This window comes from Phaseolus vulgaris, chromosome 11 (assembly GCF_000499845.2).
Source record: "Phaseolus vulgaris cultivar G19833 chromosome 11, P. vulgaris v2.0, whole genome shotgun sequence".
NCBI lineage: Eukaryota > Viridiplantae > Streptophyta > Magnoliopsida > Fabales > Fabaceae > Phaseolus > Phaseolus vulgaris.
In genome coordinates, this window is record NC_023749.2 from 21,758,863 (window position 1) to 21,780,990 (window position 22,128).

At 38.8% G+C, this 22,128-nt stretch overlaps 3 protein-coding genes across 3 annotated transcripts; all 3 read right to left on the reverse strand.

Annotated features, from left to right (window-relative positions):
• Positions 1 to 5,925: 5,925 nt before the first annotated feature.
• Positions 5,926 to 6,339, reverse strand: LOC137836794 (uncharacterized mitochondrial protein AtMg00810-like). Its single transcript, XM_068645540.1, has one exon. The coding sequence runs from the start codon at positions 6,337 to 6,339 to the stop codon at positions 5,926 to 5,928; it is 414 nt and encodes a 137-aa protein (XP_068501641.1).
• A 9,822-nt stretch (positions 6,340 to 16,161) lies between these two features.
• Positions 16,162 to 16,815, reverse strand: LOC137836820 (uncharacterized). The gene has a single exon (XM_068645574.1). It carries the CDS (start codon positions 16,813 to 16,815, stop codon positions 16,162 to 16,164), a length of 654 nt encoding a protein of 217 aa, XP_068501675.1.
• Positions 16,816 to 18,507: 1,692 nt separating this feature from the next.
• LOC137836826 (uncharacterized) lies at positions 18,508 to 19,002 on the reverse strand. Its single transcript, XM_068645586.1, has one exon. It carries the CDS (start codon positions 19,000 to 19,002, stop codon positions 18,508 to 18,510), a length of 495 nt encoding a protein of 164 aa, XP_068501687.1.
• Between the last annotated feature and the right edge of the window lie 3,126 nt (positions 19,003 to 22,128).

Below are 22,128 nucleotides of genomic sequence, written 5' to 3' on the forward strand. Positions count from 1 at the left end.
CATAAAATGAAAAGACTCAAGAACATCATATGACCAAATGAAATTTCAAGCAAGACTCAAATACCTAAAATAAAAAACAGCAACACAATTCAGAATCCTACACAAAATTGAAAATAGATGTTCAAGCACAATTTTGAACAAAACCCACCGATTGAAATGAATAAAAGCATTCAAATCATATTAAAAACAAAACAGCAAGACAACTTGGAAAAAAGATGAACAACTTGGAGAAAGAAGAACTCAAAGAAAAATGCAAAGAGATACTCATCTTTGAAGAACCATAGCTATAGATACCAAATGATGCATTGCTTTGAGCTCTTCTTTGCGTTTTGGTGATGAACTTGCGGAAGCTTGTGGAGGAGATGAAGCAAGGCCTTCCTAGGAAGTATGGGTGCCTTGAAGGTGCATGAGAGTGGGAATTGGGGAGGTTCGGCCAGCCCCTTTGAAGGTGATGAAGTGAAGATTAAAACCTAGATGCTAGGCAAAGAGTAGTGTATGGCACAAATTTGGCAGCATAACAATACTCTATTCAATCTTGAAATACATGAGGTTGGCTCCTCCTTTTATAGGCTAAGGAGGACCTGAAATGATGACCTAAATGATGAGAAATGCAAACCAAATGAAATGCAAAAGAGTAGCACATGGAGGCACATGGAGACATGGCACATGGGTGCACATGGCCTCCTAACTTGCACATGGACGTCCTAGATTAGTGGAGAGCTTCTAGAAACCGTAGCTAATCTAGGTTAACTCCTCCTTAATCCTAATTTGCAAAAATTAACAAAGGTTCACAAGGCTATGCTATTTACACCAAATTAAGACTAAGCTACACTTTGTTGGGCCTTCTTGGACGTCAACCTTCTTGGATGTCATCTCTCTTAGACGCTTCTTGTGTGGCCTAGACGCTCCTTGTGTCTCTTAGACGCTTCTTGTGTGGCCTAGACGCTCTTATGTGGCCTAGACGCTTCTTGGTTGCCTCTATGCAAGGTTGGTCCTAGACGCTCTTTTGGGTGCTGGGGCCTCTTCCATCACCTTTTCACAAACAATTTTGTAATCTCTCAAGTCAATCTCAACTTAGAGTATCAAAAGGTTTCCTGTTTCATCAATCTCAATCACTCTCATCATCATCTTAAAACGTTTGAACTAAACACATATTTATAAAACTTGAAATGCTAACGTTGGAGCAAATCAGTTAAAAACAAATTTTCAAAAAACTGTTACAAGCACACACATTTAATCGGTTAAAACCACGATTTAACCGGTTGAATGCTTTTGTCAGTTATAAAACAGTTTTAAAACCTTCTTTGCCAACTAAGTTACAAACAACCGATTATCTCGACATTTTAATCGGTTGTTTTTCCCTTTGCATGGAAAAACACTTTCATCTTTTAAAACTAATTGAAATGAGCTTTGTCCGTGATTCAAAACTGATCTTACAAAGATTCTAAACACCAACCCAAAACCTAAACCTAAAACAACACACAGCTTCAGGCTTCACTTGGATTTGGCACATCAAAGCTTCCCATCTTCAACCATCTCCCCCTATTTGATGGAGACAAATCCCTGAAAGTTTTTGGAAATGTTCTTTGTTTAGAATCTATTGAATCATGCAAACACTAAACAAACACAAATAGTCTTTTCCAAATAGATATACACTTTATTTCAATTTTCAAAACAAGCAAAACCATACAAGAACAATCAGTTAAAATACAGAGATAACCGGTTGAAATTCTGCTAAAAACAAAAAACACATTTAAACAATAAACCAGATACAACAGTTTATAAAGGCAAGTAATAAAGCAATGTTCAAAAGCAATAAAGCAATATTAAGAACATTACAAATCCCAATACTTCTCCCCCTATTTGTCTGATAAAAAAGGCAAAAGGTAGGATTAAAAAAAACAGCATAAAAGAAAAACTTTTGAACTAAAAAGAAGGACTATCCTCCCTCTGAAATTGCAGTTCCAAAATCTGCCTCTGAACTTCTTCAATCTGTTCATCCAGTGTAGAGAACCTTGTGTCCATGTTTGTAAACCTTGATTCGCACATCTCATGGAGGTTCCTTTGATTATCGACAAAGGTGTCCATTCTATTCAGCATTTGCATTTCAAAGGATGACATGCTTGGCATCCTTTCCTCCATGTTGATATCATGATGCATTCCTTGTTGAGGTCTAGCAGCAGGATCATCTTGCATTGCTGCCTCTTCAGCTTCATTTCATTCATTGGTTCCACTTGGGCCAGCATAATTACCATCTTTGCTTACCCATCTTCCACCAATCTTAGTAAACCCCATCTTGCTTAGGGATCCTTATTGATTTCACTAGAGGGCTTGATAACTTTTGATAGCTCTCCTTCTATATCCACTTCAAAATAGTGAAGGAACTTATAAATCAAAATAGCATAAGGATAATGAAAATCACATAACCTCATGGCTTTTTGCATATGCTCTTTGATTGTGTGGATCCAATTGATCTTCACTTTATTCATGATGCAGTAGATCATGAGATCTTCTTCAGAAAGAGTTGAGTGGTTGCTCCCCCTAGGTGTGAGAATCCATGAAACTATGAAGGCCACAAGCCTTTCATCAAGCTTCAATCCTCCAACAGAAAAATTTCTCACTTTGGAGTGGGGATTCTTGAGACAACTCTTGTAGAACTGGATTTTGTTGAAATCTTCCACAATTCCAAGGTTTCCCCTATTGATTCTTAGACCAGAAGACTTCATCCCGGTCACAGCAGACCATACCTCATTTGTAATCACCATATCTGTACCTTTGAGATGAGAAACAAGTGAGTCACCATCAAAAGTAAGGTTAGTGTAGAATACCTTTACAAGATGAGGATAAATGTTCCCTGTGATTTCCAGAAATCTTTTCAACTTTTGTTCTTTAGAGTCTAGCTTCTGTTGTTTCATCCAAGAGAAGGAAACAACCTTTGGAGTATTCATATTTTTTCTACTAGCTAGTAGGTATTTGTTGATGAGATTGGTATCCCCTGCAAACCAACCTTCAATCGGTTAAAGTTGCGATTTAACCGGTTGTTTATGACAGCGGAAAAGACAAACAAATTAATGAGAGAAGAGATAGAAAGAATTACACACAAAGATTATACTGGTTCACTCAATCACAGAGCTACATCTAGTCCTCAGTCAAACCACTGAGTTTTCAGTATGCAATCAATCATAGATTACACAAACACCACACACAAGAAGGTGACTTTGAATCCCACAAAGCCTACTCACCCTTCTTGCACTCAACAACCACCTTAAGCCAAAATCCCACTGACTTTACAGGATTTTACACAGTTACACAAAAATGTTACAAGAACAATTACAAGAACTTGAACAAGATTAGAGAACACCTGGTAAGACACAAAACATCAGCACCCTATTGACCAGTTCTTTCAAAGACAGCAAAGCACAAGACAATCTTGTTAAAAACTTGGTTGAAACCTTTTCACAAACAGTTTTGTAATCTCTCAAGTCAATCTCAGCTTAGAGTATCAAAAGGTTTCTTGCTTCATCAATCTCAATCACTCTCATCATCATCTTAAAACGTTTGAACCAAACACATATTTATAAGACTTGAAATGCTAACGTTGGAGCAAATCAGTTAAAAACAATTTTTCAAAAAACTGTTACAAGCACACACATTTAATCGGTTAAAACCATGATTAACCAATTGAATGCTTTTTCAGTTATAAAATAGTTTTAAAACCTTCTTTTCCGGCTAAGTAACAAGCAACCGATTATCTCGACATTTAATCGGTTGTTTTCCCTTTGCATGGAAAAACACTTTCATCATTTAAAACTAATTGAAATGAGCTTTGTCTGTGATTCAAACTGATCTTACAAAGAATCTAAACCCCAACCCAAAACCTAAACCTAAACAACACAAAGCTTCAGGCTCACTTAGATTTGGCACATCAAAGCTTCCCATCTTCAACAAGACAGTTATTTAACCAAGTCAAAAATAGTTTTAAAACCTTCAAACAAGCTAAGTGACAAACAAACAATTATTTCGTGGTTTCAACCGATTGTTTTTTTTCTTTGGTTAGAAAAACACTTTTCTCTTTTAAAATAGATTGATCTAGCTTGTGCAAGGGACTATGAATGATCTTTACTAGAATTCTAAACAACGTAGACTAAGCTCAAACCAAAGTAGCACAACTTCAACCTTCATCATAGATTTAAAACATCAAAGCTCCCAATGTTTTACCATCTCCTTCTATTTGATGGAGACAAATCCTTAGGATTCTTTTTGGAATGTTCTTGTTTAGAATCTTGTATAACTTGCATTCACAAGCAAACATAAAAAATACAGGATAATCTATTCCAATTAATTAGGCACCACAAACTAGTTCCACTAGGTGATTTCCAAAGAGGAACATCAACCAAATGAATGTGAGAAACTAGTCAAACATGAATAGGTGCAGCACAGAGAAACAATCGATTATTTGGCAGGAATAACCAGTTGAAATTTGTATCAGAGTTTCAATTTTAAATCAAAAACCAGTTATATCAGTTATAACAATGTTTAAAAACAGAAATAGGTGCATATATTAGAACATTACATATCCCAAACACTCTCCCCCTATTTGTCTCACAAATAGACAAAAAGAAGGATTAAAAACAGAAAAAATATAGACTTAAGATAAAGCTTGCAAATCAATTCTTCCCAATTCATTTATTAGAGAATACAACCTGCCTTTGGATAACAGTTTTGTGAAGATGTTTGCAAGCTGGCTTTCAGTGGCAACAAAATAAATCTCATAGTCTTCATTACTTACATGATCACGAATAAAGTGATGACGAATCTCAATGTGTTTGGTTCTTAAGTGTTGAACCTGATCTTGATCCTGCCGGTTGACCAGAGCGCAAGAGTCTTGCCACGTCAAAGGTATCTTCCTCTGGATCGACTTTGCACCACGCTAGCTTCCGTCTTCACACCTCGATTCTCCTCAAGAACCTGCAAAAGACAGAGTGGCGCCGCTTTCGTGCTCCGACGCTTAAGTCAGTGACGGAATCACCAAAACTCTAAGAGAGAAAGCTAAAAACTCAAGGAACCGTGCAAAATCTCTCTCAGCGTACTCAAGTGTTCTCAAAGCGTAAAGAAGTGTTCTAAACGCGCGTACCTCAGAATCTGTTAAGAGTTCCTTATATACCTGTGCATTTTCTCTCTCTGACGGTTACACCTCTAGACACGTGGCTCGCATCCAGCTGTACACGTGTCACCATCTGGAACGTCTTCTGCCTGAGCGCCACTTCTACTCTTTAGGCTGTTCGACCTAAGTTACTCAGGTGAGGAGCAACTCGGTGCATAACTGCCTTGGAGCGCGATCTTCTTCTAGTGGCGAGCACGGGGTGTCGCCATGCACACCTTCTCTGTGGTCTCGCCTGCCGCTATCACGATCTGCATTACTTGCTCATCGTGCATGTTTTGGTAAACTGTTCCCTTGCCTCAACCTCTGGCTAGGGAATGATCATCTGATAACTTCATCCTTCGTACCCGTGCCCTTTGAAAGCCTTGAACACTGATCTTTCGGCGATGTCCCCCTCTCGGCGATCTCTGATCACTGGTCGCCTAAGCTCGCATACGTGACTACGACACAAGCCTGGTCCTCGCCGGTTTAGAAATGTTAGAGATCGGAGCACGCCAACATAACGATTGGCGACTACACGAGCTTCCCAATGTCCTTCCCTTCCGTTAGCTAGGTGTTCTGTTCAACACACCTATATTATCGCTTGCTGCCACGTCATCACTCCCGACTACCTGGTCGGTAACTTTTGTGAGATTTATTGCACTTGTGTTGTCACAAAACAAAGGGACCTTGTTGACTTCCAACCTAAAGTTCTCCAACTGTTGTTTGATCCATAAGATTTGTGCACAGTAGCTACCTGCAGCTATATACTTCGCTTCAGCAGTTTACAAGGCTACACAAGCTTGCTTTTTGCTGTGCCATGATATAAGACTTGACCCAAGTAGATGGCATGTTCCACTTGTGCTCTTTCTATCTAATTTACATCCTGCAAAATCAGAATCAAAGTATCCTACTAAATGAATAGGAGAGTGTGAAGGATACCATAAACCCACAGATGTTGTTCCTTTAAGATATTTAAGGATTCTCTTGGTAGCTTTGAGATGAGATTCCTTTGGACAGGATTGGAACCTTGCACAAAGGCAAACAACAAACATAATATCAGGTCTACTTGCAGTGAGATATAGTAAGGAACCTATTAACCCATTGTATTTAGTCTGATGCAGTGTTATTCCAGCTTCAACAATACTTAAGTAACAATTTGTTGACATAGGTGTTGTTGCAGCTTTGCAACTCCCCATCTCAAATTTTTTGAGAATATCATTGCAGTATTTGGTTTGACACAAGAAGATTCCTTCTTTGGTTTGCTTGATCTATAGTCCAAGAAAGAAGAACAACTCCCCCATCATTGACTTCTCAAATTCTCCCTGCATAGCTTTTACAAAATCTTTACACAATTGATCATTAGAAGAGCCAAATATAATGTCATCTACATATATTTGAACTAAGATTATAGTAGAATCAGATTTTTTAATGAAAAGGGTTTGTCAATCTTCCCTCTTTCATATTGATGAGATAGAAGAAAACTACTTAACCTCTCATACCACTTTCTTGAAGCTTGCTTAAGGCCATACAATGGTTTCTTCAACTTGAATACATGATTAGGATGTAGGTGATCTTCAAATCCAGGTGGTTGTGATACAAAGATTTCTTCATTCACAATTCCGTTTAGGAAGGCACTCTTCACATCCATCTGGAATAACATGAATCCTTTCATGCTTGCAAAGGCCAGTAGGAGTCTCACAGCTTCTAACCTTGCTACTAGTGCGAAAGTCTCATTATAATCAATCACTTCTTCTTGGTTGTATCCCTTAGCAACAAGCCTTGCTTTGTTCCTTATGATGACCCTTGAATTATCTTTTTTGTTTATGAAATTCCATTTTGTTTCATTGATGTTAATTTGATCTATTCTAGGAACCAGGACCCATACATCATCTCACAAACTGGTTAAGCTCCTCATGCATAGTAGTAGTCCAATGCTCATTTTTGAGTGCATCATTGATTGTCTTTGGTTCAATCTTGGAGATAAAAGCTGTATGATTGCAGAAGTTTGCCACACTCCTTCTTGTAGAAACACCTTCGTTGATCTGCCTCATGATGTTTTCAACAGAGAGATCCCTGGGGATCTTCCACTCTTTTGGAAGATCACACTACAACAGATTTTCAATCGGTTGTTTCGCAGAATCTACTGGTTGATTTTCTGTACAGTTTTTCAGATTCTTCAGGAAGATATTCTGTTCATCTTCTTTTGTACTGAACTTTGCTTGGCGTTGCTCATAATTGTTAGTTTCATCAAAAATAATATGCTTAGATTCTTCTATAGTCATATGTGATAGAATATATGGCCTTAAACGAGAGGGAGGGGGTGAATTGTCTAAGAGAGATTTTCACAAACTTTGAAGATATAATGAAAATCAATGCTGAATTACAGAGAAAAGAATCAAGGAAACAAATACCCAAAACTGTTTTAAGATGATATCAGAAAAACAATCGGTTGTTTTGTCGAAACAATCAGTTGTTTTTATCAGCAATTAATAAAAAACAACTTAAAACAAATATACGTGAGATCAACGAAAGAGAGAATCACACAAACAAATTTATACTGGTTCACTTTTACACCAAGAGATACATCCAGTCCCCAGAAACCATTGGTAATCCACTATGCAATCAAAACCAGATTACACACATCACACACCAAAGTAGTGACCTTGAACCCCTCAAGAAACACACTACCTTTGGCAAACCACACCAAGAATGTTGATCTTGAATACCTCAAGAACACACAACATTCCTTGGCAACACAACTACAGAAATACAGTAATTAAGGAAGAAGGGAATACAATACACCTGGGTATTACAAAGCTTAAAGTTCAGAATCACAACCCAATCTTATTCCACACACTTAAGAATGATCCAAAGCTCTTTTAAATATTGGAAAAACTGTTTTGATAAACTCTTTCTCTTACACCAAGATTAGGAGCGTAAAACCACCTTTATATAGACCAACCAAACGGTCAAAAGCATTTAATAAAGGAGCCAAGTTAGTTAGGATCATTTAAAACATATTAAAATCGCTTAACAGAATTCTGTTAAGGTTTTCAGGAAAACAATCGATTGTTTCAACAATTGATTGATTTGGTTTGACAGCAAAGTCAACCAAGTCAAACAACTTTCGACCTTTTTCAAAAACTAGTAAGGTAAAACAACCTGTTGTTTCGAAAAACAATCTGTTGAAATTTTGACAGCTTTTTAGAAAACATATCTTTCAAAAGGTTAAAGATTCAAATGAACTTGGATCATCTTAAGGAGTGAATTAACAAGTTTCAAAAAACTAGACACCACACACACACCCAACAGCATGGTCTTCAAGCTTTCCTCTTGGATTTGGAGACATCAAAGCATCTTGTTCAACAATCTCCCCCTATTTGATGAAGACAAATCCCTGGTTTGTTTGTGTTGATGTTTTTGATATTGAAAGGTCATGCAAAACAAAATTTGTGCATATACAAAACAAGTATACCAGCAAGATACAAGGGCACACAAAACCAGTTTTCTGCATAAGCCTTTAAGCAGAAAACCATTCAAATAGCCATAAAAACCAGTGCCAAAATGAGACTTGTGTGCAGCAGAACTATGGTGAATAAGAGCATGGCAACAACAGAATTTAAACCATGATAAAACCAGATAACACCAGAGTGTAGCAGCAACACTACAACACATAAAACCACACCATTCTCCCCCTATTTGTCTTCTCAAATAGAATGAAAGAAGGGATACAAACAACAGAATTTCCAACATTGAAAACCAACATATAGCAGCAACATAATAAACCAGAAAACCAATGAGCACCATTGCAACAACAAATCTTTGATACCATATCAGAAATTGCAACAGAAATCTATGGTGTATCAGAGCTATGACAGCAGCAGAATCAAAGTACCACAGATTCCAAGAAATTTCAGCAAGGAGACCACAATTTCTCCCCCTATATTTTCTTCATCCAGCAATTCAAGTTGGTCCAATTATTGCTCAAGAGGCGGATTAGGTAGAAATATTCTCTCTTCTGTTAAGAGCTAACCTTCCAGACATTCCAAAGATACATTCACAAATATTCATCAACCCTATGACCACCAATGTGATTGCCATTCATAACAAGCTTTGAATTTCAAGGAGAACAAACAATACATCTCTTTATGATCTAATTCAGAGGCACAGAGAATGCATATTTGACTCATAATGGGTTATTAAAGAAAATAAACAATTTTAATCATGCATAAGAAATCATAACAACTTTATTCAAATGTGCCAGAGGTAAAACAATCGGTTGTTTTTCTGAGACGACAAGAAAATGTTATTTTTCAAAGCAAATCATTTTTCAAAGTGATGGGAAATGCATAATGAAATACATTCATACCTTTGCATTACCTCAAACATGTTTAAAATCTCATTTGGTCTTATGAAGCCAAAAGCATAGGATGAACATATACAACTTACTTTACAAAGGATGACATATGCAAGTTACTAAGCCTCTCATACCACACTGTCTTGGAGCTTGCTTAAGCCCATACAAGGCCTTTTTCAGCTTGCATACATGGTTAGGATGTTGATGATCTTCAACGCCCGGTGGTTGTTCAACATAGACTTCCTCATTGATAATTCCATTGAGGAAAGCACTCTTATCATCCATTTGAAACAATTTGAATCCACTCAAACAAGCAAAGGGCAACAACAACCTTACAAATTCTAATCTTGCAACTGGAGCAGAGGCTTCACCATAATCTATCCCTTCTTCTTGATTATAACCTTTAGCCACAAGCCTTGCCTTGTTCCTTGTAATTACTCCAAATTCATCCAACTTGTTTCTGAGAACCCATTTGCATCCAATGATGTTCTCCACTGAAAGATCCCTTGGAATTCTCCCTTCCTTTGGCAGCTCTTCCTGTTGCAGAATTTCAACCGGTTGTTTCGCAGAATCAATTGGTTGTTTTTCTGGACAGGATTCCAGCTTCTCCAAGGTGATGTTTTGCTCATCCTGTTTTGCATGAACCTTTGTAGAACCTGGATCACTATGAATGATTTCATCAAACACCACATGGACAAACTCTTCCACAGTTATAAGCCATCAACAACACCATATCAGACTCTTTATTCTTGAAGTTTCTTTACATAGGTCATGAATTTTGACTTGTCAAGAATATGAGTAATCAAGAAAAACCAGAAAAAGTGAAGTAATCAAGTGCTTTCAAGTGCAGAGAAGCAACAACATAATACATCAATTTTAAAGCTATCTTATACAACCAAATCAAGCATAAATAACTCCCCCTATTTGCTCTCACAAAAAGCAAATGAGAAGGGTTGTACAAAGCAGAAATCAGAATGATAATATAGTAGACTAACAGTACAAACAAGTTTGACATTTCAAGAAATAGAAAATGATATAGAGCTTTCAAGAAAACAAGTGGATATAATATTTTATTATCAGATTCTGAGGCATACTCAAAGTATATTTATCCAAAATCAAGATTTGGAAAAGAGAAATAGGTTTAATCATGCACAAGCAAACTTGACAGCATTATACAAAGGTGTTAGAGGAAAAATAATCGGTTGTTTCGCAGAAACAATCGGTGGTTTTAATGTGACAACAAAAAGAACATTTTTCATAACCAAAAAATACCTTTAAAATTGATGAAAATGCAGTATGCAATTTGTTCATACCTTTGCACAGAGAACCCCAATAGATTTACTCAAAAAGAAGACTTTGAGATGTTCATATGGTCACAAGACACACTTACATAAATTGAGAAATGAAAACACACATACTCTCTTTGAAGTTTCTTTTGATCAACACTATGCATGTGCCAAGGATGTCTCTTAACATTCAAAGAACTCTTCAAGACACATACAGTTGAAAAGTGTAGGTACAAAGATTTTCTTTGCTCTTGATATACTTCCCTTTAGCAGTCATTCTTCAAGTCCAAAAACGATTCTTGGCTGCCAAGGATACCTACAAGAAAAGATTAAGAAGCAAGATTTGGTCCCCTTATGAATTTGGGTCCTATGATGTTAGTAAGAGTCTTAGGAACCTTAGGAACCCATTTCAAAATACCTTTAGGAACAGAAAACCTTCTTACTCTGCAGAATCTAATAGTGTGGCCCCTTTTCATGCAATAATGACAAATTTCAACCGATTGTTTTGATAAAACAACAGGTTGTTTTTCAAAGAAACTTGAAAAGGGTTTTGAAACAGATTTGTTCTTGTTGTTTGGATTAAACCCCAACCCATCCTTGCCAAAAACACATTTTTGAGAAGCAAGAACAGTTTCAAGATTGGATTGGCCTTTGGAAAACTTGTCCATGGTTTTTAAAAGGTAGTGGACTTTCTTTTCAAGTGATTCACAATTTTCACAAAAGCTAGAATCACACTTGCTAGAAAAGTTTTTGTAATTCATTTCCAAACTTTCAAAATCTGTTTTTGAATGGTTCAACTCTTCTTCCAAAGTCTTTACTCGATTTTCCAACCAGTTGTTTAAAACTTTCAACCGATTGTTCAAAAGGGCCAACCTATTAGCTTCTTCATGAGTCTTATTAAAGGCCTCAAGAAGTTGGCTATAATTTTCAACATTAATGGAAGAGCTTGAACTTACACTACTTGTGTCACTTTCTTCTCTTGTCATTTGACATAAATTTGCTTCTTCTTCATCACTTGAAGAAGAGCTTGATGAGTCATCATTATAAGCCCTTCTTGATTTTCCTTTCTTCTCATGCTTCTTGAAGTTTTTCCTCTTTTTGTTGGGAAATTCAGTTTTAATATTACCCTATTCACCACATCCAAAGCATGTATATTTGTTAATGTTAAGCTTAGTAGGTTTCTTGTTATCATTTTTTTATCAGCAAAGATTGAATAAATATAAAATGGGACACTTCAGGGGTGTCCTAACCCGTATACATCCGATAAATGCTCCTAAACAGGATGAAATATGAATCATGAGTTCAACTAACATTTTCAAAGCACCCTGAACCAACTAAATAAACAGACCATAAGAGCTATTAGAAGCAAAATTAAAAGCAAAAGAGCACTTTCCATTACAAAATCAAATAAGTACACCATGTCCACAACCAGCAGCATGTCACACTTTGATTGCTCCACACCTTGGTGTAATAAAGCAGTTGGCCACCCTCAAAATCCAAAAAAACCAGCAGCATAACCTGCGCCTGCAATAGACTAAAAAAAACCCTGCACCAAAAACTGGTCCAAGTTGCACTTTCCGTTCTAACATTAGCAAGTCCTATGCACCTCCTTGTAAGGCCCATCAACTAGAACTCTATGATTCGTAAACCCCAACACAAACTCCACTTCGCTCCATATAGCCATCCCAGTTGAAATGTTGGGACCCTCCAACTGTATACCCCTTCTACTTCACTTCACCTTAACCAACACCTATTACCATAAAAATTTTGCTACTGTAATTCTCCATGCAGCTAAGCCCTTCTCCTTAACAACTTCGCCTTGAGACAAACCACATACCACATTATCCACCCTCTCTCTTTCCTTCCAGCCATAGCAGCACCATTCAAACATCCTCATTTAAGTACATTACAAAGCTACCTTTAAAATTGTGTTGATAGCAGGGACCTCTCCTCAAGAAAATCTCTACTCTCTCAGTCTACACCTGCTGCTTCCATACCTACATGTCTGTGCTGAGATCATGCCAGCTCCTCCAGGTCTGCCACCAATGCACTCACAAAAGTAGAGAAATCATTTACTATCTAGAGATAGAATTGAGCTTGAGTTTCCATCCTTTTTTTCCACGAAATACTTGAACCAAGACAACAACGTGGGGTCATCTATTCTGAACCCTAAAAGTCCTCCTTGTCCTGCTCCCCCTAGGTACACGGACCTTTTGCACTCCATCACACTAACCACCCCACCATCTACTGCATCACCTGTACCTCCCCCCCAAAGAATCACCCAACACCCGTGCAGCCATTCCACATAACAACAAAAACCATCCAGCACCAGTACACTAACCCTTTTTATTTAAAACTACTAATACATACCATTGGATTCAAAACCCAATATGCAAAACAGTAATTAAAATTATGCGCTTTATGCTTCATCCATAGCCACGACTTAAGCTGTGCATTCTGGAACACCTCTTCCGCATCTACCACACCTTGGTTGAACACAACGAGGTTCCTATGTTCCCATATGCACCGCACTATAGTTGCCCACACCCCTTTCCACACCAGGTTTTGTTTGTTACTTCTTTGAATCAAGTGGAAACTCTCAAAGTGGATTAAGCAGTCATTATGTTGGACAGACAAAATTCCAATCCATCTATGAGATAAGGCCCACACACTCCGGGCGTGATTACATTCCAGGAAGAGGTGTTGACACAAATCTTCCTCGGACTGACACATAGCGCATACCACAGAGTCCAACGTCATCCGTCTTTTCCTCAAACACATTCTAGTGGGTACTCTACCCAACATCACCCTCCATGATGTGATCACCACATTAGGGAACGTTTTTGTCTTCCATAGATACTTGAAAGCATCAATTTGAGGGCTCCTATCAGCTTTAACTAAGCTTTCATATGCCGACCTCACCGTGAAACTTCCAGATTCATCACTTTTCCACACCTGGGCATCATTTCTACCCCTTTTTACGTAAGCAGTAGATATAAGCATACCAAGTTCATTTTCTAAGGTAATCTCCCATTCAAATCTTGCTCGCCTCCACCTTAGATTCCAACACTAATCCATATCTTCCCAATCCCCTACCTCTTCCACCTTTTGACCCTGGTTCATCGATATTGAGTACAGTCTCGGGAATAGGGACTTGAGATTTGCATTACCAACCCACACATCCTCCCAGAATCTTGCTTTATCTTCACTCCCTATGCTCCATCCGACCTCCTTTTGAAACCATCCATTTGTTCCTTCCTCCCCACAAACCTTTCGTACGTCTCTCCACCACCATGATTGTAATTTCAAAGGAGTTCGAGTGACATTATATTCCAGGTCATACTTTGAGTCCAGACATTCCTTCCACCTCCCTTTCTCTTCCGATATACAACGCCATCTCCATTTAGCCAAGAACGCAGCATTAAACTTACGAATGTCTCTGATACCTAGTCCCCCTTCTTCCTTCGGTTTACATATGTTTTTCCAACTAACCCAAGCCACTGGTCTTTTCTCCTTTCCCCATCCCCAGAGTAACCTTCTCTGAATGTTGATTATACGTCTATATACCGATTCAGGAACTTTGAAAAGAGAAAGATAATACAGTGGTATGACCGTGATGACGGACTTGATAAGACATATTCTACCAGCCATTGACAGAAATCTCCCTTTCCACACATTAAGCCGTGATTTAAGCCTACATAACACAGGCTCCCAGAACTTTTCCTTCCTTGGGTTTCCCCTTACCTCTATTCCCAAGTAGTTGAACTTGTTTCCCATCTGAGAGCAATTCAAAGTCCTTGTGTAGCAGTCCATATCACTGCTAAGGACATTAAAGTCTATCAGCTTTGATTTATGGAAATTAATCTTAAGACCTGAGGCAACCTCAAAACCCCTTAGAATAGCCTTCAAAGTCACCACATTGGTAAACGAGTTTTCACAGAGGAACAAGGTATCGTCTGCATACTGTAGGAGGCTCATTTCAACCTTTTTTTTTTTCCGATCTTGAGGCCATAAAGTATGTTTGTCTTCACAACTTGCCTTACTAACCCAGCCAAGCCTTCAGCTACAACAAGATAGAGGAACGGTGCTAAGGGGTCACCCTGCCTCAACCCTCTAGAGGGTTTAAATTCCTCCGTAGGACTCCCATTAACTAGAACTGATATAGAAGCACTTCCCAAGCACACTTGGATCCACAAGATCCATCTGTGATGGAACCCCATCCTTTGAAGCATGTCATATAGGAACTCCCATATGACAGAGTTGTATGCTTTTTCGAAATCTACCTTTAGACATAACCCATTTCTCCCTCTTCTCCTTATGTCTTTAACCACCTCATTAGCCATTAGCACACTATCAAGGATTCCTCTATCCTTCAGGAACGCTGATTGGCTTTCATCCACAACAGAGGGTAGGACTTTCTTTAACCTTTTCGCCAACAGCTTAGCAATAATTTTGTATACAACACCTACTAACGATATAGGTCTGTATTGTTCGAGCCTGGAAGGGTCTCTGACCTTGGGTACCAAAGCAACAAAGGAGGCATTACATCCTTTTGGGATAGTCCCATTTTCGTGAAACTGCTCCACCGCTTCCACAATCTCCACTTTTATGACTTCCCAGCACTTCTTCAGGAAATTAAAATCGAAACCTTCTAGGCCTGGACTCTTTGCGCCTTCACATTGCCACACAACATCTCTAATTTCCTTCTTAGTAAACCCAACTATAAGACCCAGGTTCTCCTCACCATTGAGGGTTTTAAAATCAACTGCATCCAGTCTTACACCCAAATCCTTCGTCGCTGTAAATCTCTTCTCAAAAAGTATCTTCGCTTCTCTTCGCACCGTACTAGGTTCCTCACACCACTGATCTCCAATCTCCACACCCTTAACTGCATTTCTTAGTCTCCTCCATCTAAGGGTCGAATGGTAGAACTTCGTGCAGGAGTCCCCATTCTTGAGCCAGCTTGCTATCGCTTTCTGGCACGTAAGCGAGTCAAGCTTATTATCAATTTCCTTGAGACGGCTTAACAACTCACACCTTTTAAGCCTAGCATTTTCCGTCATAGTCCCATTACAATCTTGACAATCGATGTCCTCAATATCTTGCAAAATCATCTTCTTACTTGTGTTAATGTTCCCGAACACATCCCTGTTCCATAGTTTTAGATCCCTTTTCAAGCACTTCAACTTTTCTTTTATGTTTATAAACCCGCTCCCCCCACTTGAATAGGAGTTCCACTTCGTCTTCACCATCTCACCAAAACCTTTTTCTGACAACCACGCATCGATGGTTCGGAAGGGTTTAGGTCCCCAATCTCTTTCCATTGACTTCACCACTGTGGCACAGTGATCGGAGACTTCCCTTCGTTGTACGTACTATTTGCACATAAGCCACTTTCCCATCCATTCCTCCGTAACCAACACTCTATCTATTATACTCTTTGCCGACCCATTAGAGTTGAACCAAGTATATTTTTTGCCCACAATAGGAGTGTCCAGTAACAGATTATCATCAATAAAGCTATTAAAACCTCTAATCTCACTTGTGTAATCCACTCTATTCGTGCTTCCTTTCCTTTCATCTCGACTTCTGATAGCATTAAAATCACCACACAAACACCAAAACACCTCTTGTGAGCTAGACTTGATATTAGATAACTCCATCCACAAGGTCTTCTTATCTCTCAAGTTACAGGCAACATAGACATTAACCACAACACATCTCAAGTTATCTTTAACAAGACTGCCATAGACCGCAATGTACCCCTTTCCCATAAGGTGAGTTTCATATATGAAGGCTTCTTGATGCCACATTGAAAGCATTCCTCCCCCTCCATTCTCCCCTTCATAGTGTAGCCAACCCACTTTATTGTCCCCCCACAAAGAGTAACATTTAGATTCAGATATAGACTTCACTTTTGTTTCTTGCAAACACACGAACTCAGCACCCTCATTCGATATAATATGTCTCAGGTACCTAGACTTATTACCTCCCCCCAAACCTCTTATATTGAAGGTCACAATAATCATAAGACACTATTCTCATTCCCTTTTTTATGCCCGGATGCCATCTCTGAATCTCGTAATTCCATACCATCGTAATCTTTGATAACCTCCTGTTCGTCTTCTCGGCACCCCAACCCAATTTTCTTTCCAATTGCCCACAGCTTCGGTGATTCCACTATGTTACTACGAGCTACCATGCGAGAATTGCAATTCCTAATATCTCTATCCGAAATTGAGGCTACAAATAATCCAGCTCTATTACATGGATAGGTACTCGCCTGGGAGCGTCTTTCGCTGATCCTTGTCGACCGCCTCAGGTGTGATCCTGATTCCCCCACAACGCCAGGGCCTTTCTTCTTTCTCAACCGTTGCGGTGAGTTTGACTTGCATTGCTCTACTTCTCCCTCCACTCCAAAAAGGGGCTCTGACGGTGCTCTTCCAGACCCATCTTGTTCCCCCATGCTTGCCTCCTTCTTAGAAGATGACCCACTTTCCAGCACAAGACTTGTTGCTTTTGGTTTGTGTAGGAGGGCCCATCGTTTTGCTCCACTATGAGTCGCCCCTGGGTCCCCTAACGGGTTTACGCGGTCCAACAAGCTAGTTACTGTATCTTCCTTTAAACCACACTCCTCTTTATCTACCTTCTTTCCAACACCATCATCTTCCGCTTCTGTCTGGGCTAAGTGTGCGGACCAACCCCCTACGAGATGGGCTTCTTTCTTTTTCAAGGTCCGTTGGCCCATATGTAGCTAGTGAGTTAATTCCATATTCCAACTCTATCACCAATTTTTCCAACTCAGCTTGTATTGGTTTACCGTACCCAACTACCCCACAATCCTCATCAGAGAAAGATATCAAGTCAACATCAGCACATCCTTTCTGCCCATATCTTTCTCCTTCCATTAAAGTTTTTTCACCTTTCCACTGACAACCTCTTGTTTTTGAAGGGGAGCCCACATATAACAGTTTTGTCTCATTCGGATACTGTTCATCATCTTCTTCCATCACCTTTTTTCCTTCCCGTTCGCATTTTGACAGATGTTCCTCCCCCCTCCCTAATCTATTTTCATCCTCACCGCTCATCCCCTTAAAAATTGTTTCTTCTATGTAGGTTTCTGAGGATGATACACTCTCCGATGAAACAGAGGACAAAATGACGTTCTTACCACTGTCTCCACACCAACTTGGAAACTCCTCTTCAATGAGGATATTGCACAGCTGATTGTTGATCCTCACACATTCTGCCATCTTAGCACTCTCACACTTCAAGATACGGACTTGTATTCTCGCAAATTCCAGATTCTCCCATGACTCTGTAAAGCTGTCAATGCCTACCAACATAGCCGACGGTGCTAGATCTCCTATCAACTTGGTAAAGCACTCTTCATTCCAATGAGGGAGCGACAATCCGTAACACCTCACCCAAACTGATTTATGACTTGGGCCACTGGAGACCGACCAAGGCTTAATGCTTTCAAAGATACAGTCAACCCACTCATTATTGACCTTTATGAAATTCTCCATTTTCTCCCCTTCTCTTGGTGTTAGCAGAACAAGGTTGTCCCCCAAAGCTCTTACACGCAACATGTTCATGCCCCCTGACACCAACTCTTCCACCAGCTGTTCAGCGTTCTTACCCCACCTAAGTTTCCCCACCGCACTCCCAATCATCCACGGTAACACACATTCATGTGTTTTGAAACTTACCCCCTTCCACTAATCCGTAGTTGTACCAGTAGCAACTTCTGCATAAGACCTATTTCCTTTCTTCTCCACCCAAATATCCTCCCTTCTCTGTTCTCCCCCTACCACCGTGACTTTCTTCAGGGTAGAACTATCTTCGTTCCGACGTGCCCTTGACGGGGCCCTTCGAAGCCTCCCCTCTGTCCTACTCTGTTCCTTCATCTTCCTCTGGTACTTTGGGATGTTCACAAAGAGCTTCTTATTCCCAACATATAACTGATCCAGCTCTCTTTCCAGAGGTCCCGCATCTCTTACTTCGACGAACCGCACGAAACCGAATCTCCTTCCCCATTTATTTAATCTTCGAGATATGAAAATGTCTTTCACGCGAGCCCACTTTCGAAACACCCTGAACATGTCTACCTCTCTAACTCCGCTTGGGAAGTTCGAGAAGAAAAAAGATGTAACCCCTTTATCTTCTTGACGACCCGATCGGCCTCTGTGTTGCCCTCTTACCTGATGCTCCATTTTTTCGATGGACAAAGGGGACCCTTAGTTACATTCACGTTGACCTATGGGTTCATCTCAGGTTTCTTGTTATCATACTTGTTGAAAGAGTCACTTTTGTTGTTTCTCTTCTTTAGGAACTTGCTGAATTTCTTAAACAACAACCTAAATGTTTCCTCTTCACTCTCATCACTTGAGTATGGATAACTTTTGTTCCCAGCAGCTTGACTTGATCCAAATTCTTCTTTTGTCATAAGACAAACCTTCTTTTTGGATTCTGAAGAGAAAGATTTAGCAGAAGATTCTTCTTTGTCCATCAAGGCACTCCTTGGATTCTTGTGATACTCTTCAAGGGTATTCCACATTTCTTTGGCAGAACTACATTCTGAAACCTTGAGCAATTCATTAGAATCAAGTGCAGATGCAATGATGTTCATAGCTACACAATCAAGATGTTCTCTTTCAGAAAAAACATTTGCAGATATAGGCATGAGATAGCTATTTGTAATAACATTCCATATTTTTCTATCTATAGATTCAACAAAGAATTTCATTCTTATGCACCACAATTCATAGTTCATACCACAAAACAAAGGTGGTTTGTTCAAACAGGAACCTTCCCCAAAAGAAAACTTTTCAGCCATTTAAAAAATATTTAGGATCAAAACTTGAATAACTTTCAAGAACCAAGCTCTTGATGCCATATAGAATATATGGCCTTAAACGAGAGGGGGGGGGGGGGGTGAATTGTTTAAGAGGGATTTTCGAAAACTTTGAAGGTATAATGAAAATCAATTTTGAATTACAGAGAAAAGAATCAAGGAAACAAATACCCAAAACTGTTTTAAGATGATATCAGAAAAACAATCGGTTGTTTTGTCGAAACAATCGATTGTTTTTATCAGCAGTTCATAAAAGCAACTTAAAACAAATAGATATGAGATCACGGAAAGAGAGAATCACACAAACAAATTTATACTGATTCACTCTTACACTAAGAAATACATCCAGTCCTCAGAAACCATTGGTAATCCACTATGCAATCAAAACCAGATTACACACATCATGGAATATGCAGGGGATGATCCAGCAGAGGACTCATCACTGTCTAGCAAAGCACTTCTTGAATCTTTGTGTATTTTCTCAAGAGTATCCCACATTTCTTTAGCTGAGATACACTGTGAAACTTTGAGAAGTTCATCAGAATCAATGATGTTCTTAGCTACACAATAAAGATGATTTCTTTCATTTTTAGATAAGGCAACATTGTTTTCAAGAAAATGTATGAAAACATTGTTAGAAATGACATCCCAGATTTTTCTATCTAATGAGTCAACAAAAATTTCATTCTTATACACCATATGATGTGATTCCACTAGCCATATAGAGAATGATTCTTGACATTCTTAGGAATCACCTTGAGCTGGACATTATAGAGGCACTTTTCTTAGAGTTGGATCATTGTTCTAAGACAAGAACTCACCAAAAACTAGTACCAAATCCCAAACTCATTTGGATGCTCCACATATTGTCAAATTGAATCAACAAAGAGAGGTAAAATTAAAAGGAACCGAACAAAATTGAATAAGCAAACATTTGAACCGAACAAAAGTGAAATTAAAAGGCAAGAACAGAACATAGGTGCTGGAAAAACAGAAAAGCCGAACCAAACAACTCAAGAACACAAGACAACATGAACAATTGAAAGAGAAGGAAGGAAGGAGAAGAGAGTGCTCATGAAGATGGAAGAATGATGGATGATCTCGCCACTAGAAGTGTGGAATGCTCCTAGATGAGAGTGATGCCGCCACTTGAGGACTCCATTGATCCATCAAGATAAGACTAGAGAAGAAGGCTCCAAAAGCTCTCCAAAGTTCACTCAAAATTTGAGTAGAGTTTTCTTAGATTAATTCCAATCTGAATTTTACAAAGGAAGCACCTCTATTTATAGCCTAAGGTGCTGAAAAAATAGGTGGGAAATTTCAAATAAACTCATTTGAAATTCCCACCAAAATCAAGTCACATGGGAGGTGTGACCTTTTTCTACTATGACACCTCCCAAAAACTACACCTACACCACTCTCCTTAGTCACATGGGTAATGTGACTTTATTTTACATTTTCACACTCCTTTATTTAATAACCACACCTCCTAAAACTATAGAAGAGTATTTCAAAGCTTGGCCTTGCCCCTCATGGGATGGACTTGGGCTCTTTGGGCTTTGGCCTTCTTGGGCTTGGGATTGGGCTTTGGGCTTGGGCTTGGGCCTCATCTTTATTTTATGTCTTCTTTTAATTTTGAGAAGACTAGAAGGAAGAACTTCAAATGTGAGGGTGGATGTCCTCTTCCTCCATTAATAAAAGCCTCCTTTATTTGATTCTCATCATACTCCTCGAGTTGGAGAGAATTCGTCCACGAATTCTGAATCCCTGCATATAACAAAGTCAGTTTAGTTTTACAATTAAAAGTGGAAGAAAAATGTAAACATTACTTAGCATTTGTAAATAATGGGATTTCAGAAAAGGAGGTTCTATAAATCGACCAAGTTGGAAAAATTTGTTTGGGAATGATGTGATGTTTTGGAAAAAGACCTCTTAAATGGTGACAACCATTAGGAGGTATGAACAAATTATCCCTAACAGTTTTTAACCAAGATGGTGGTGAAATAGGAACCTTGGGTAAGGAAAAAGATAAGGAAGGAAAAAACCTTGGAGGTGAAAGGATTAGATCCATGTCAACTTGGCCTTCTTTGTCTTTTTCTTTTTTACTTGTGGTAGGTGGGTTAGGTAGGTCTTGTTTTACCTTTTTTATCATTAAGATTTGCTTTTGTGGACAATGAAGAGCTATGTGCCCAAAACCTAAACATTTAAAACATTTGATATTTGACGGTTGGGTAGGTGACTTAGGATTAGAAGGATTTGTAGTAGAAACTTTCTTTGGAAACATGGTTTGTTTGGAAAAATTGGAAGGACAATTTTGAGTAGACATTTTGTTGGCATCCTTCCTAGAAGAGTTGTAGAAATTATAATCATGAGTATTTTTGAAAGTTGTTTTCAAAAGATAGGATTCTACCTTGATGGCTTGGCGAAACACTTTCTTTAAAGAAGAGTACTCATTTAATTCTACAATTTCTCTAATATCTCTTCT